Source organism: Podarcis raffonei, chromosome 5 (assembly GCF_027172205.1).
Source record: "Podarcis raffonei isolate rPodRaf1 chromosome 5, rPodRaf1.pri, whole genome shotgun sequence".
NCBI classification, from domain to species: Eukaryota; Metazoa; Chordata; class Lepidosauria; order Squamata; family Lacertidae; genus Podarcis; species Podarcis raffonei.
In genome coordinates this window covers 38,001,503-38,016,026 of record NC_070606.1, presented here as the reverse complement: position 1 = coordinate 38,016,026, position 14,524 = coordinate 38,001,503, and the positions used below count along the sequence as shown (strand labels likewise).

The following is a 14,524-nucleotide window of genomic DNA, read 5'->3' as shown; positions in this document are numbered from 1 at the left end:
CGCATTTGAATTCTGAATGCCTCCCTTCCACTTCCTCCTATTCTGCATTACTGAAGCCCATACACTCACATAAAAAACTGCAAGAGGGGGCCTAAAAGCAGCTCTGAGGCTCAGATGCCACCCCAACCCCTTTTCAGCTATGCTTAAAATAATAAAAAAATAAAGATCCCCACACTCTTTATTTGAGGTCACTGAACCTGGCCTAAATTGAAATGGAGCCATCTTGCTCCCACCCTCCAAACAGTGCGAGCAGCTTTGCCTCTGAAAATGCTGTGTCCATCCAGTGGCAGGCCTCTTGTCAAATATAGCCTCGCCATTTCTCCTTTTTCTTATTGCAGTGAATCAGCACTGCTCTGCCTTCATTGTTCTTTACTTCCAGTTCCTTCGCACCCTGGTCTTCGGCAGCTGGCAGGGGTGTGAGAAGGTGGGGTGCTGGGGTGAGGCAGCGGAATCACCACAAAGGTAATTAAGAGAGTTTCTATTTTCAGGTGAGATTCAGTCACATACCCGCAAGTTCAGGGTGAGTGCTCATTAAATAGCAAACATTGTCCAGTATCCCTGCAAACAATCTGGATTTCTCTCTCTCTCTCCCTTATTCTGGATTTCTGTGTGTTCCATGGACACTGGGAAAAGGAGATGGGAAAACCTGGACTGAAGGAAGGGAAGGTGAAGCAAGGCAGTAATTTGGAGGAGAGCCTCATATGGACAACGGAGAATTAATGGAAGTACGGAAGGCTGGAAGACAATAAAATGGGATGGTGCTGGCCCATTTAGGCACACACAGAGGGCAATTTTAAAGGAAAAGACTGGAACTCACACCTTCTGTTACCCTTGCCTAGTATCTGGGGAGGAGATTCAGTGGTGTGAATAAGCACACCCTGTTGGTTTTCTGCCTGTCCAAAGCCCTGGAATCAGGCGGGGAAGGGGGGTATGGGTACCAAGACAGGATCACTTCACATCTGAATCGCGCGACATCTTCTCAGCAGTCGGCCCCACCTAGCCGCATGTGAATAGTCCCGGCAGCGCCTGCAATACACCGTGTGGAATCCAGAAACGCGAACGCGTGAACCAGGCGCGGAGACGGAACGGCGCTCTGAGTTCCCAGGAGCGCGCAGTGCCGTCGGTGCGCGTGTCCCAGAGTGCAACGTCGGCGACACGCGAGATCTATTCAGGGGTGGGGGGCAGGCAGGCAGCCCTGCCTTCGACGGAGCCCTGCCCCTGGGGCCAGAGCGCGCGCCACGACCACGCCTCCGACGGTGCTCTCCGTCGAGGGACGCGGCTGCTTGAGCACAGGGCTGCAGCAGCGCCGTCGCTGCCTCGAAACTTCCCGGCCGGACCTCGAGCGGCTCGTGTGGGGCTGTCGCGTCCCGCCTGCGGCTGAGCCAATGGGCTGGGCTGTGTCGGGGCTCACACTGCCCCCTGCGGAGGCGAACCTCAGCGTCGAGCGGGAGCCGAGCGGACTATGCTAGAGCCCTCGGCGCCGGGGCAGCGGCGGGATCTGCGCGGGGATCGTGCCGGTGACGGCGGCGGGATCCCAGCCCGGGAGGGGGCGCGTGGCGGGGGTGGCTGGCGCCGAGGCAGAGGGAGAGCTCCCTGCCCGGGCAGGCGGAGCCCCCCGCCGCCGCCGCCAGAGCGCTGGGAGTCGCCGCGGCGGCGCGGAGAGGCGGCCATGCGGGGGGCTGGCTGCTGCTGGCTTGGTGGGCAGCCCTCCTCAATATGGTCCTCGACGTCCACGGCGCCGGCAGCTGCCCGCTCGTCTCCAGCCCGCGGCGCTGCTTCGCGCCCCACGCTCCCCGCCAGCTGGGCTCTGGCGGCGCGGCGGCGGCGGCGATGATTTCGGGCTCGCTGCACCCGCCCCGCTTAGGGATAGGCGGCAAGCTCTTGCAGGGGGTCACGGCCAGCCCCGGGGGAGGCGGCCATGCGGGCAGCGGTAGCGGCGCCGGCAGCGGCAGCAGCAGCCCCAGCCCGGGCTTCGCGGACAACGACACGCAGTGCGGGGAGCAGATCCTGAGCTACGGCAACGTGGAGAAAGTGGTCATCGGGGCCGCGCTGTCGCTCATCACCCTGCTGACCATCGCCGGCAACTGCCTGGTGGTCATCTCCGTCTGCTTCGTCAAGAAGCTCCGGCAGCCCTCCAACTATCTCATCGTGTCGCTGGCGCTGGCCGACCTGTCGGTGGCCGTGGCCGTCATGCCCTTCGTCAGCGTCACCGACCTCATCGGCGGCGAGTGGATCTTCGGCAGCGTCTTCTGCAATGTCTTCATCGCCATGGACGTGATGTGCTGCACCGCCTCCATCATGACCCTCTGCGTGATCAGCATCGACAGGTGAGCGGGAAGCGGGCGGCGCGCCGTCGAGGGAACCGGGGAGGGGGCTTCGCGTCGAAGCAGCTCAGGCTCGGGACGCTGGGTGTGTTTGTAAAACTTGCTCGCGGGACAGCCGGCGGGTGCGTTCACACGTGCGAGCGCCTCAGGAGGCTGCTGCAGTGTGGGAAGCAGCAGATCAGGTCACCGCTTCAGACGCCGCGGTTTTTTTCCCGTGGATCGGCGTGCAGATGGGAAGATACCCTGAAATTCCGATTCGGAGTAGAGGAGGAATATCATGAGAGGGTTAGAGAGGAGTTTGTTCCTTAATCCACTCGGGAATGTGGATTAAGTTCGGATAATGGCAGGCTTCATCTTTAGGATGAGAGTTCTTTTCTGAAGAACTCAGAAAATTGATCACTATTTTGTGGTATGTTGGTTGGCCTAATTAAAAAACACACGTGTTGCCATACTGAGGATTTTGGGATTTGAAGTAGATTCTTTACTCTGCTTGCTGACCTTCATTCTGATATACATTTCCAATGTGGTTTTAAGAATGATGAGAGAGAGAGTGGATTTCTCACCGGTCTCCCCATGCTTTTATGTCGACTGGTGGCTCTGGTCTGTTTTAGCAATAGCAAGCTGTTCTAAAGGATCACTTGACCTTTGTTTTCTGCGTAAGTTGTGAAGGAAATTGCTCAGAAACATTTGAGGTGAGCAACCAAACCCTTAACACATTTGCACAAGGTGGGTTTTATCCGTGTGTCTTACGTGGAGAGGTGATTCCAAGCTTTGTTAGGGAGAAACTGAATTGAGAGTAATCGTTCTGGAGGAATTTAATCTAGAATAAAAAAAGGCTTGGAACCAGGCTGCTGTGGTAAAGTATTTGTTCTGTTTCCAGAAGCAGGAAACCTTTGGTCTAAGGCATCTGTGTGAACAGTCGCTTTCCTACCTTTTAAATAAAGCCCACCCTTCACATTATGGCTAGAGATTCGGCTTGTGTGCATTTTACGTTTCCCATTTTTAAAAAAGTTGCCCCTATTGAGGCATGAGGACTAATCACAGCTTTGTGATACTGCGTTGCCAAGACTGATGGAGGGACCTTGAGCGAAGTTAACCGATGCATTACGACAAGGCTCTAAAAACTGAATGAAGTAGTAAATTGTCTGACTGGAGCAGAAAGGCAGGTTCTACAACCATTCCAGCAGGGGTCACTTTTGCTTTGTTTATCCTCGTACCTGAGAAGTAAAAGAACAGATACACTGTGTAAAAAGTCAGGCCAAACAAACAAACTGCTGTTTAATGTGACTAGCAAGCTTCCCATACCTCCATTAATTTGCTGTCACCCATATGATGTTCTCCTGCAAATCTCTGCCCTCTCACACTTTCCCCTCCCTCAATCTGATTTCCACTTCTTTCTGGAGTATCCCTGATATGAGAAAATCCAGAATGAGGAAAGGGGGAATTGTGGGCAAAGGCAGTGCTTTGCAGGAGGACCTCATGAAGACAAGGGAGAATTAATGGAGGTCCTGGAAGCTTGCTAGTCACTTTAAACCGCAGTATGGGCGAGCCTTTAGTTGATTCTACCTGCCTCTGCCTCCTATTGGCCTCCCAACTTTGCATAATTCTATAGTAAACAGGGTCTTTCTGTCAGCCCCATCATGCAATTAGGTGTTCCCAAGCCCGTTAAATCAGTGGGCTTAAGCCTGCCTAATTCTGCATGGGGCTGCAGTCTGTTAGAACGATTTCTCCATTTATACTAAGGCAACATGTGGCACTCCCTAAAGAGCTACTAAATCTTTGACACCTGCACTTGTTTACAAATCATCCTGGGTGCATTGGGTTACCTTTTAGTACTAGGATGCTGTGTAGGAATGTTTCAAAGCAAAAGTATCTAGGTTATTCCCCTTACGCTGATAGTAAATGGCTAATTGCAGTTGACTCATGAACTGCTTCCTTTCCAGTGTAAGGATTTGCTTGGTTTTACTCTTGCAACATTTTGGCGATAGAAAAAGCCCTCACAATAGCTTACAAAAATAAAATATCAGCATCAATTAAAAAGAGCATTTACAGCCCATTTTAAAAGAGATAAAGGAAACCATAAGCAAATAATCATTGCAAGTCTGGTGGAAGAAAAATAAAAGTCTTGATCCACTGCCTGAAGGACAACAGAGAAGGGGCCAGTTAAACCTCCCTTGAGAAAGAGCTTCATAGTTAGGGCACCACAACCAAAAAGGCACTGCACTTTGCCCTTGCCAATCACACTTGCCTTGATGGTGGAATGCAATTGATGAGCCAGTTCATGGAGGAAGAAGCGGTCCTTGAAATATCTGGTTCTGGATCCAAAGCTATTTTGTACTGTTAAAAATAATAATCCAGATTTATTATTTAGCCTTATACAGTAGTACCTCGGGTTAAGTACTTAATTCGTTCCGGAGGTCCATTCTTAACCTGAAACTGTTCTTAACCTGAAGCACCACTTTAGCTAATGGGGCCTCCTGCTGCTGCCATGCCGCTGCTGCGTAATTTCTGTTCTCATCCTGAAGCAAAGTTCTTAACCCGAGGTACTATTTCTGGGTTAGCGGAGTCTGTAACCTGAAGCGTATGTAACCTGAAGTGTATGTAACCCGAGGTACCACTATACTTACTCCTAGGCCCAATCTAGTACTATTCTGTGCATGCACACACACATGGATTGGAGGGTGGGTAGTGCTTGTGCATTAGTCATATTTATTTATTTATTAGAATCAATGTGTATGTTTTTATTTCCTAAGTGAAAGAGATGGATCCTTGCTCCTGAAAGGAGCTTAGTCTAAATGTTAGCGATGAGGAAGAAGGCAAAGTTGGGGGGAACAACAGATTTGGATAGCAGGCGGGTATTTGCTGCTTTAGAAAAATCAGGACTGGTGAAACCCTGGAAGAATTCTGTATGCTTGTTCTCTCCAGTATGTGAATGCTCATCTGGACTGAATTCAGTGGAATTGACATCAACATGAATGAGATAAACTTTAAACTCATTCAATATTAGGGTAGCTGTACGCAGATCCTCCTCAGTCCCATGGAGAAGCTTTGACCACATAAATCTTTACATGAACATTCCCTCTTTCATGCTGAAGCCAAGCTGCTGAGGGTATAACCTCTGGCCAGTGAACACACTGGAAGGTGTTGCTTACGGGTGCAATCCTGCAGCCCCTATCAATTGTCAGAACAGCTTTTTTGTTTATCTTTTAATCTAACAAAATATTGTTGTGCCGAAGCCATGGACAGCGGTAGTGGGGAAAGTGGCTTTTTAATTTTATTGTGCTGAACTAGAGCTTGGGCTTCAGCTGCAAACCTACAGAACATCTCCTAATTAAGTAGAAAGGAATGAACATGTCATATTGCTGACAGTGCAATTACTTTTTGTCTTGCGTAAATAAAAATTGCTTCCACGAAAGAAGAGTAATTCTGGAGAAACGAATCCCTTGTGGTTTGTTTACTCCAGTGCACAGGTGGTCAAATTTTCCTCCGCTACTTTCAGTGGGGCTCAGGCCTCAGAGTCCTGGGCTAGAGCCAATCTCAGGATTAAGAAAAGCCTAAAGGAAATTCCACATGACCTCGAGGCCCCCAGCCCGTTTCAGGTTTTGGAAGATGATGTCCGAAGAATCGCAGACAAAGCAAACAACCGCCAGAATTCCAGACAGCATGCAGTTGTTGCATGCAGTTCTCTGGAAAATGAGAATGAACTAGAAAGCAGGTCAGTCAGAGTTTTGGGAATAGGGGGCTGGGGGGGGGAGTGGCAGGATCCGGTGAGAATGGAGTATGAGACAGACAGAAAATAGATTCTGCTGCCAAAGGAGCTTGAGTTTGCTACATAGCAATAGTCTCCACTCCATGGCCAATCAAACTGCAGCTGCTTGACAAACAGCAGGTTGTGCCAATAGCAGCTGCTATAGTAGGGCAGAGCCTTGGAGCCGCCCTCCCAACATGTGTGCTTCTGTAGCTTCTTTGGATGGGGAGGCGATGAAGTAGGCCAATTGTGAGGTCAAGGCTGGTGCTCCCGCTGGTGTGTCCGCCCAGCCCTGATCTTGCTCCCGTCCTGCCCCAGCCTCATCAAGCTAAGCTATAGCAAGGCTGGTGTTTAGAGGGCATCTCCCTCCATACCAGCTGCTACTGGGAAGTGCTGCATAGAGGAAAATTTCCCGCTGCCTAACTTTCCCGCAGAAAACTTCCTGTTCCATAGGTTTGTAACAACGAATATATGCCAGTTTCAAATCCAGTCTGAGGCCAGCTTGGCAGTTTCAAAGTGTTTACCTTTAAGCATGCTAAATTAGTTTACTCTAGGGCATCAGAATGTTATCCAATGCAAACTGAAAACTCACTGATGGGAAATAACCCTATGAAATTTCACTAATTTGCAATTCCAAATTTTCTGGAAAACTCACATTACTAACCAGGCAGAGGGCCTTCTCGGGAGTGGCGCCCACCCCGTGGAACGCCCTCCCATCAGATGTCAAGGAAAGAAACAACTATCTGACTTTTAGAAGACATCTGAAGGCAGCCCTGTTTAGGGAGGTTTTTAATGTTTAATGTTTTATTGTGTTTTAATATTTTGTTGGAAGCCACCCAGAGTGGCTGGGGAAACCCAGCCAGATGGGTGGGGTATAAATAGTAAATAATAATAATATTATTAATAATAATAATAATAATAATAATAATAATAATTATTATTATACTCAATAGTCTGACAGCTGATTTTTGTGACCTCCTGGGCCTGTTTCACCAACCCTTAGGTATGCCTCTGCTGACCGAGACACCTTAGTAATTATCAAAAATTGATTGACTAAATGTTGCTTGCCTACTAATTAACTATTTAAATTACATTGATGGATTTAAAAGATTGATTAAAGTGCACTTTATAGATGCATGATTTGAATCCAGTGAATGCAAAAGTTGGAAACATTTCGCATAACCATTGAAGGGTTGATGTGGCCCCATAGCACTGCCTGTGCCCTGGGGGTTTTCATAGGGCAGAGCCAAACCATGCTTCCCCTTTGGCACCCCACATTTTTCAGTCTTCAAAGCAAATCTGAATTTACGTACTGACTGGTGGCAGAGAAAAATGGAATGTGAAGCTGTTCATTTCAAACCATAGCTATTCTGAAATACAACTTGAAATATACTCAGAGTCGCAAAGTGATTTCATGCTCTTTATTCAGCTCATAGTGGTGAGGAGGAATGAATGAAAGTTCCCTCAAAGTATCTGCTTTATATACATTATTTACACAATGGGCTGCACATGATTGGCTAATTCTGGAATTCTACTGTAAGCCAATCAGGTTGTGGATTCACTTATATCTGGAGCATGATTGGGTGGTTCCTGCCAACCAATCATACTGCTGCATTGCTCTAGGACCAATCAGACTGCTGCATTCTGAATCCTATTGTTCTAGGACCAATCAGACTGCTGCAATTTGGATCCTATTGTTCTAGGACCAATCAGACTGCTGCAGTTTGGATCCTATTCAACTCAGTACATAACACAACTCCTGTTCATGGGTATCCTGTTTTCTGTTTTTCTTTATAAAAGCGACAAGAACAGCATATTCTTGGACCAAAGGCACCCATGGCCTCTTGTGGCTTATACATCTGCTGGAGAGCAAGAGGCAGCTGTTAGCGAGGCAGGAAGAAGAAAATACAAACAAAGGACATGCTTAATCTGGGGCTTCTCTTCCCTCGCCTGTCGTGACACACAGACGTACTTCGGCGGCTCCATTCACAACATCACTTTGGAGCGTTTTCCTCTGTTTGCTGCTATGTCTGGCTGCTGCCCATTTCCTTGCACTTCCACTTGACCTGCACCTACCCCCACACCCCAGCAAAGAGATCGCATGTGCATCCACCTGAAAAGATCGCACTTCTGATTAATTGCGCTTGGAAGTCATAACAAAAAGGGCAACTGGGAACAGGAGAGAAGAAACTTAACATTTATCCCTCTTACCTCCCCCACTGCCCCCGAAACAAATGCGACATTTGGGGAGGGGAGGTGTATGTGAAATTCAATAGTACATAGCAATTTATGTACACAGCAGATGGATGGTGCTGTATAAATAATCATAGTTTGCTTGCTTGCAAAGCTTGTGTCTCACGTAAGTGACAACTTTGTGCTAATGCGCAGATCAGGCTTTGCCAACCCAGGTGCTTTTACAAATTATTTATTAAGTATTAAGTTTGTATGCTGCCCTTCACAGGGTGGTTCACAACATAGTACAAAATGTGAAGGTGAAATAAAACATAAAGCAAACCAATAACCCTCTTCCCACAAACATATTTAAAAGGCCACAAAAGGTTTAATCAGCAAAAGGCCTGGTTATAGAGAAATGTTTTTGCCTACCTCCTAAGAATACATAATGAAGGCGTCAGGTGAGCTTTTCTGGGGAGAGCATACAACAAATGGGGAACCACAGCAGAAAAGGCCCATTCTCGTGTTGCCACCCTCCTGGCCTCTCATGAAGGGGCACATGAAAAAGGGCCTCAAATGATGATCGCAGGGTTTGAGTCAGTTCATATGTGGAGAGATGGTCTTTGAGGTATTGAAATGTGGATGGGTATAAATTAATCTGTCAGTTTTTGTTTCTTTCTCAGGATCCCATTTCCCAGTCTGAAATTCAGTTCTCCACATTTTCACATCAAGTTGAGTATTTCTTTTAACAAAAGAAGATTCATCAACAGTTTTGGTGTGAATTTCTCCTAATATGTACACATTTTTTTTGGTATGCAGTTTGGACTAATATGTACCTTTTTTGCTCCATCAGTTCTCCTTAATTTAATGCATTATTTTATTTTCCAGGGAAATATTTTTATGTACGCTTTCTTCCAACAGAGGCAATTTTTTTTTGTACACATTGTTTGAATGGAGAACTGCAACATATAATATGGAGAGGTGCAAATTTTGGAGGACAGTGGTGCGCTTGTGCTTGTTTTGCTCATTGGTTTGAGAAATGTGACTGCTAGCAGTTTCTGATTAAAATGCAAACATAATTGATACCCCACCATCCCTAGCTACAACTCCCATTAACCCCAGTTGGCACGGCCACCATGCCGGCTGGGGCTGATGGGAGGTATAGTCCAAAACATCTGAAGGGCACCAGGTTGGCAAACCCTGACTTCGAAGTTCAGTCGAATGTTGTGAATCTAGGTTTCCTAACCATGCTGTAGATGCCATTGATCTTGGTAGGGGCTGAGGGCTTACTTCTGAGCAAACATGCACATGGTTAGGTTTTGCAGATTTGGATCTTGACTTTGGGTCTTGGCAAAGCTTTTCTTTTTGAAGTACCATAATGCTTCCTAAGCAGATGGGCTGCCTTGCCCCCCACAACTGTGGGTGCCCGGTGTGTGCTGATGTCACCGCGACATACACTTGTGATGTCAGCTTGTCCTGTGGCATAGAACCTTTGGGGGGTTCAAAATTTCGTTCAAAATTGTAGGTGCCTGGGCACCCAGGGCCCTGCATAGTTAACACCTGTGTTCCCAAGTGAAGCCATTTGCTGATACGTGAAATGCAAGGGGTCCTATTTACTAGAGAGGGAAGAATGGCGCCAAATATATTTGCGTAATATGTAGCTTATTGAAGAAGAACCTCAGTGCATAGCAAGTGAAAGAATACTGAAGGGCTGGGTGGGGGGAGGGGCAATAGTCTAATGTGGCCGTATATTTTATTAAAGCATCGCTAGGTAATTTGGCTGTCTTGCTAGAGGCATGCAAGGCATATATCAGATGCAAGACAGCCTACAATTTGTCTTTTCCACCCCTGGGCTCCGATTTTTCACAATACAGGTCCCTGAATATATACCCACTTCTGGCTCTTTGGATCAGCATGTCAACATTTATGCGCCTGTTTTATCATTCAGATGTGGGATTTAAGATCCCTGTTATTAGAATTATCTTCCCTGGGGTGGCCGAGACTCTAAAAGGAAGTCCATGCTTTGCATATCGTAGCACCATTCCAGCGTTCAGTGAATAGTTTTAAAAGGCCTGTTAGAGATTGCCCTCTAGGTATCTGGAATGGATGCATCAATCACTCTAAGGCTGCAAAGATTGCTTGCTTATAGGTTGGCAGGGATATTCTTCTTATTCCTTATCTGGTAGTAACCTCAGAGCTCAGAGTGTTCTTTTTGCTACGGGGTGTGGAGAAGACCCTTGAACTCATATCCCCTTATATTTAGATGCTAGTTCCCCAAGAAGCTTTCCACATGTGATTGAAAGGTTTCAATCATGTGAGCACGGTCAATTTGTATATACAGTGAACAAATGCAAAGCCTCTAGGACTGCCAACTCCTGCAGTAAATCTAATATATTTGTGAGTCCAGAAAAAAGAAAAGCAACAACAGACTATTGCAGCCTTGTAAGTAAGCCCACAAAACTTACAATGCCTGGAAAAAAACAACAACCAGCAAACAAGCAAGGGAACAAAAACCTACCACACTGATTTCCCTGCCTTATTTTAGTGCAGGGGTTGCCAATGTTGTTCCCATCTAAATGTTGTTGGACTACAGCTCCCATCATCCCTGACCACTGGACCTGCTCGCTAGGGGTGATGGGAATTGTAGTCCAACAACATCTGGGGATCTGAGGTTGAGAAAGGCTGTTCTATTGCTTTGGCAAGCTTGACCTAATTAGTTTATGATCTTTACTGACATGGAAGAATGGCATCTAGATTTTATTTTCTAAAATTTCAGGTACAAAAATGTGTTAGTGCGTTTCTGGACCCCGTTCATCCTAAAGGCTGAACCACAGGTGAGACCAGTGGTTGGTTCTTTTGACCTTTTCCAAGGCTTTCAGCAGATAAGATGAAATTTACTCAGAGTCCTGCAGTGATTTCATGCTCTTTATTGCAGCTTGTAAAACAGTGATTGAATTTCCCCCCAAACCGCAGGCTTTTATATACAGTGGTACCTCTAGATACAAACGGGATCCGTTCCGGAGCCCCGTTCATATCTAGAAGCAAACGTAACTAGTGATGGCACGTCTGCGCACACACGCGTCACTTTTCGCTGTTTCTTCACATGCGCGTGATGTCATTTTGAGTGTCTGCACATGCGCAAGCGGCGAAACCCGGAAATAATGCACTCTGTTACTTCCGGGTTGCTGCGGAGCACAACTCGAATGCCCTCAACCCGAAGCACATTCAACCCGAGGTACGACTTTACATTATTTACACAACGAGTCCCGTCTGATTGGCTGATTCTACTTCCCTCCAGTAGCATGATTGGTCTTCTCCTGCAGGCCAATCAGTTGTTGCGTTCTACGATCCTACCAGCCTAATAGGCTGATTAACTTCCTCCTGGAGCCTGCTTGGTCTTCTCCTGCAAGCCAATCAGTTGTTGCATTCTAGGATCCTACCTGCCTATTGTTCTAGGATCCAAGCTTAGGGTAGTTCTGTGTCCTTCACCCAGAGAATTGTCCTCTGTATTTGTCTGAAGGGTAACTTGGTCCAAATCCAGTTTAGAGATAAAGCACCATAAGAGGCAAGAGGAGGGTCCTTGATGGTGACCATCACTAGTTTGCACCTGTACAACAGGTAGCAGTCTTCCTTATTATGATGAGGTGGATTATGTTTCCATTTGCATTATAGTAGCTATTTCTAAAATATTGTGTATATGCGTAAGTTAGCAGATGCAAATATCATCCTCTTTTTTTTTTTTTTGGCAATTCATAAATGGCCACCCTAAGTAAGAAGTGTTTGCATTTGGCTGAGGCCAGGGTGTTTTGGGAGAAGGCGTATTATGTTTCACTCTTTCTCACTGTGCCATTTCCTCAATCCAAAATAACTTTCCAGTCTCTGAAGCTGCCAGTTTTCCCTATGGGGAAAATTACAAATATCAGCCAGGTTTTGTGTGTGTGTGTGTGTGTGTGTGCGTGCAGGGATGAAGGATGGTGGTGTGCGGGGGGGGGGGGGAGGAGAAGAAAAACTTTCCCTACAGCTGTTGCTTTAATCCAGTGGTTCTCAAAAGGTGTTGTGCACCACACTGATGTGGCAGGAGAGGATGACAAGCGTGGCAGGAAGATTCAAGGACAATCAAAGAAATGTTTAAACATTTCAGGGTAGTATAGTATCAAAGTTTTTGTGTGTGCAGAATATGGATAGATAAATTTTCAAAACGAGAGCAAGAACATCATATGATATTACAAGCTCACACCTCTCACTGATTTTGCATACCTACTTGAGGTACATATGTAAGAGATTCATTTGTATTTGGGGAATGATTCATGTTATTATGTAGCTGCATTGTTTTATGCTTTCTGACTGTCCCTTGACCTTAGTATAAAATAGTTGTGTTCTGTGTTACAAATCAAAGACTGCTAGTGTAGCACCCTGCTTGTGGTTAACGCTTAGCTGGAATGAAATATTCAACGCAGCAATAGAGAAATTAAAATAATAATTTATTTGTCAGACAAATAAATGAGAGACACAGTGGTATATGGTTACCAAAGCTCTGCCCACTCCAGCCCTGATGGTCAGCACTTATATTTCCTCAGCCCAGCCCCCTTGCTCCTCCTTTGGCTGCCTCTGTCCAATCAGCCTGGTTGAAATTCCTATTGGCTGTTTGCTAGAACCAATCATAAAAGATACACCCATTTCCTATTACCTTTTATGGGAGACAAAGAGCTATATTTCCTTCTATCCATAAATGGCAGACAAGTAGCCATATTTCTTACATTTACCTCAACAAGGCACCTTAATTAACATTTCACCTTTTGCCCTATTTCCCTATTCACTGCAAAACAGATGGCTAAAACAGATGGTGCATGGTTTTTTAATTTTTATCTTTAAGAGATCTTGGGTTCACCTTCTCACACACCATCTATGAAATAAGAATCTAACATAAGAATCTAACATTTCTTACTTTCTAAATCCTTTGCATAATTACATTTAAGCCAATATATTTCATACATTAACATATATAGCTTTTTAGAAGGAAAGGAAAGGCCTTTTCAAAGTAAAAAGGAACCTAGTAAAAGCTAAGTTCTCTAAGTTCTCTGAAGCTTCAAAGCAGCTTCAGAGAGAAGCCTCTTTCCCTAGCCAGCTGCTGTTTCTATTAGCTCTTGCCCTTTTAACCTTATGAAAATGTGGCTCAAGTTTAATGGGAGGCACAATAATTCTTACTATTTACCAACTCTTAATTGTGTTTTTGCAGCTTGATTGTATTCTGTAATTTGTATGGTCAGTGTGACCTTTTGCTCCCAGCCTGTAATTTCCTTTTACAACCCTGAAATACTGCTATAGATCAGTGGGGCCCTTGAACAGGAAGATAAACAGCTGCCAGAGTATTCAGCCAGCTGCTTTATGCCTGGCATGAGAGATACAAACATTTGCAAATATATTTTTTAAGCTCATTTTAAAATACAGATCTTGATCAGATGCCTCATAATACAGATCTTGATCAGATGCCTCACTAGAAGTTGTTTCCTTTTTGTTTTCCAGTGTATCAATTAAAAAATCGGCGAAGTGTGAGCAAATTTTTATTCTGAAAGTGTGGCCTAGAGGGGAAAAAAGCTTGAGAACCACCACTCTAATCAAATGTAGACCTTGACATGTGAAATATGTGCATGGAGGCAGCATCCTGAGAATTGCTTTCACACTCTTTTGTTAGAAAATGCAGACTGGGGCAGTGTGTGAATTGGCCCTTGGAGCAATGCCGTTGCATGCGTACCAGAGCCATAACCTGATTTATTTGTTTGTTGAAGGGACAGGGTGTTTGTCCACCCTCTTCCATCGTGCCCTTGCAGCAGCATGAAAGTGCTGTGTCTGAATAATGTTTCCCCTTCTTCTGCGTCCCTTCTCTTGGGAGTACAGTGGTACCTCGGGTTACATACGCTTCAGGTTATGGACCCTGCTAGCCCAGAAATATTGCTTCAGGTTAAGAACTTTGCTTCAGGATAAGAACAGAAATCGTGCTCCAGCGGCAGCAGGAGGCCCCATTAGCCAAAGTGGTGCTTCAGGTTAAGAACAGTTTCAGGTTAAGTACGGACCTCCAGAATGAATTAAGTACTTAACCTGAGGTATCACTGTAATTCAGGTCCGGAATTTCTGAGTGTTGACAGAAAAGGCAGCAAGTGCTGAGCATTGTGGGGAGCCAAATCTGGTAAACAAGCCCTGACAAGTCATAGGCCACTTTATGGGAACTCTTCAGAATGACAAACCATGCAAAATTACAAAACAAACACGGTATTCTCTAAGG

At 45.9% G+C, this 14,524-nt stretch overlaps 1 protein-coding gene across 2 annotated transcripts in view; it reads left to right on the top strand.

Annotated features, from left to right (window-relative positions):
- The first annotated feature begins 1,090 nt into the window (after positions 1 to 1,090).
- The window catches only part of HTR7 (5-hydroxytryptamine receptor 7), a 44,470-nt gene continuing 31,036 nt past the window's right edge, over positions 1,091 to 14,524 (top strand). Inside the window, exon 1 of one of the 2 annotated variants that reach the window (XM_053388680.1) lies at positions 1,091 to 2,327. In XM_053388680.1, the coding sequence (XP_053244655.1) occupies positions 1,717 to 2,327 (611 nt within the window). In that variant the 5' untranslated portion in view covers positions 1,091 to 1,716. The remainder of the gene's footprint in view (positions 2,328 to 14,524) is intronic. The other variant, XM_053388679.1, reaches the window with a different exon arrangement.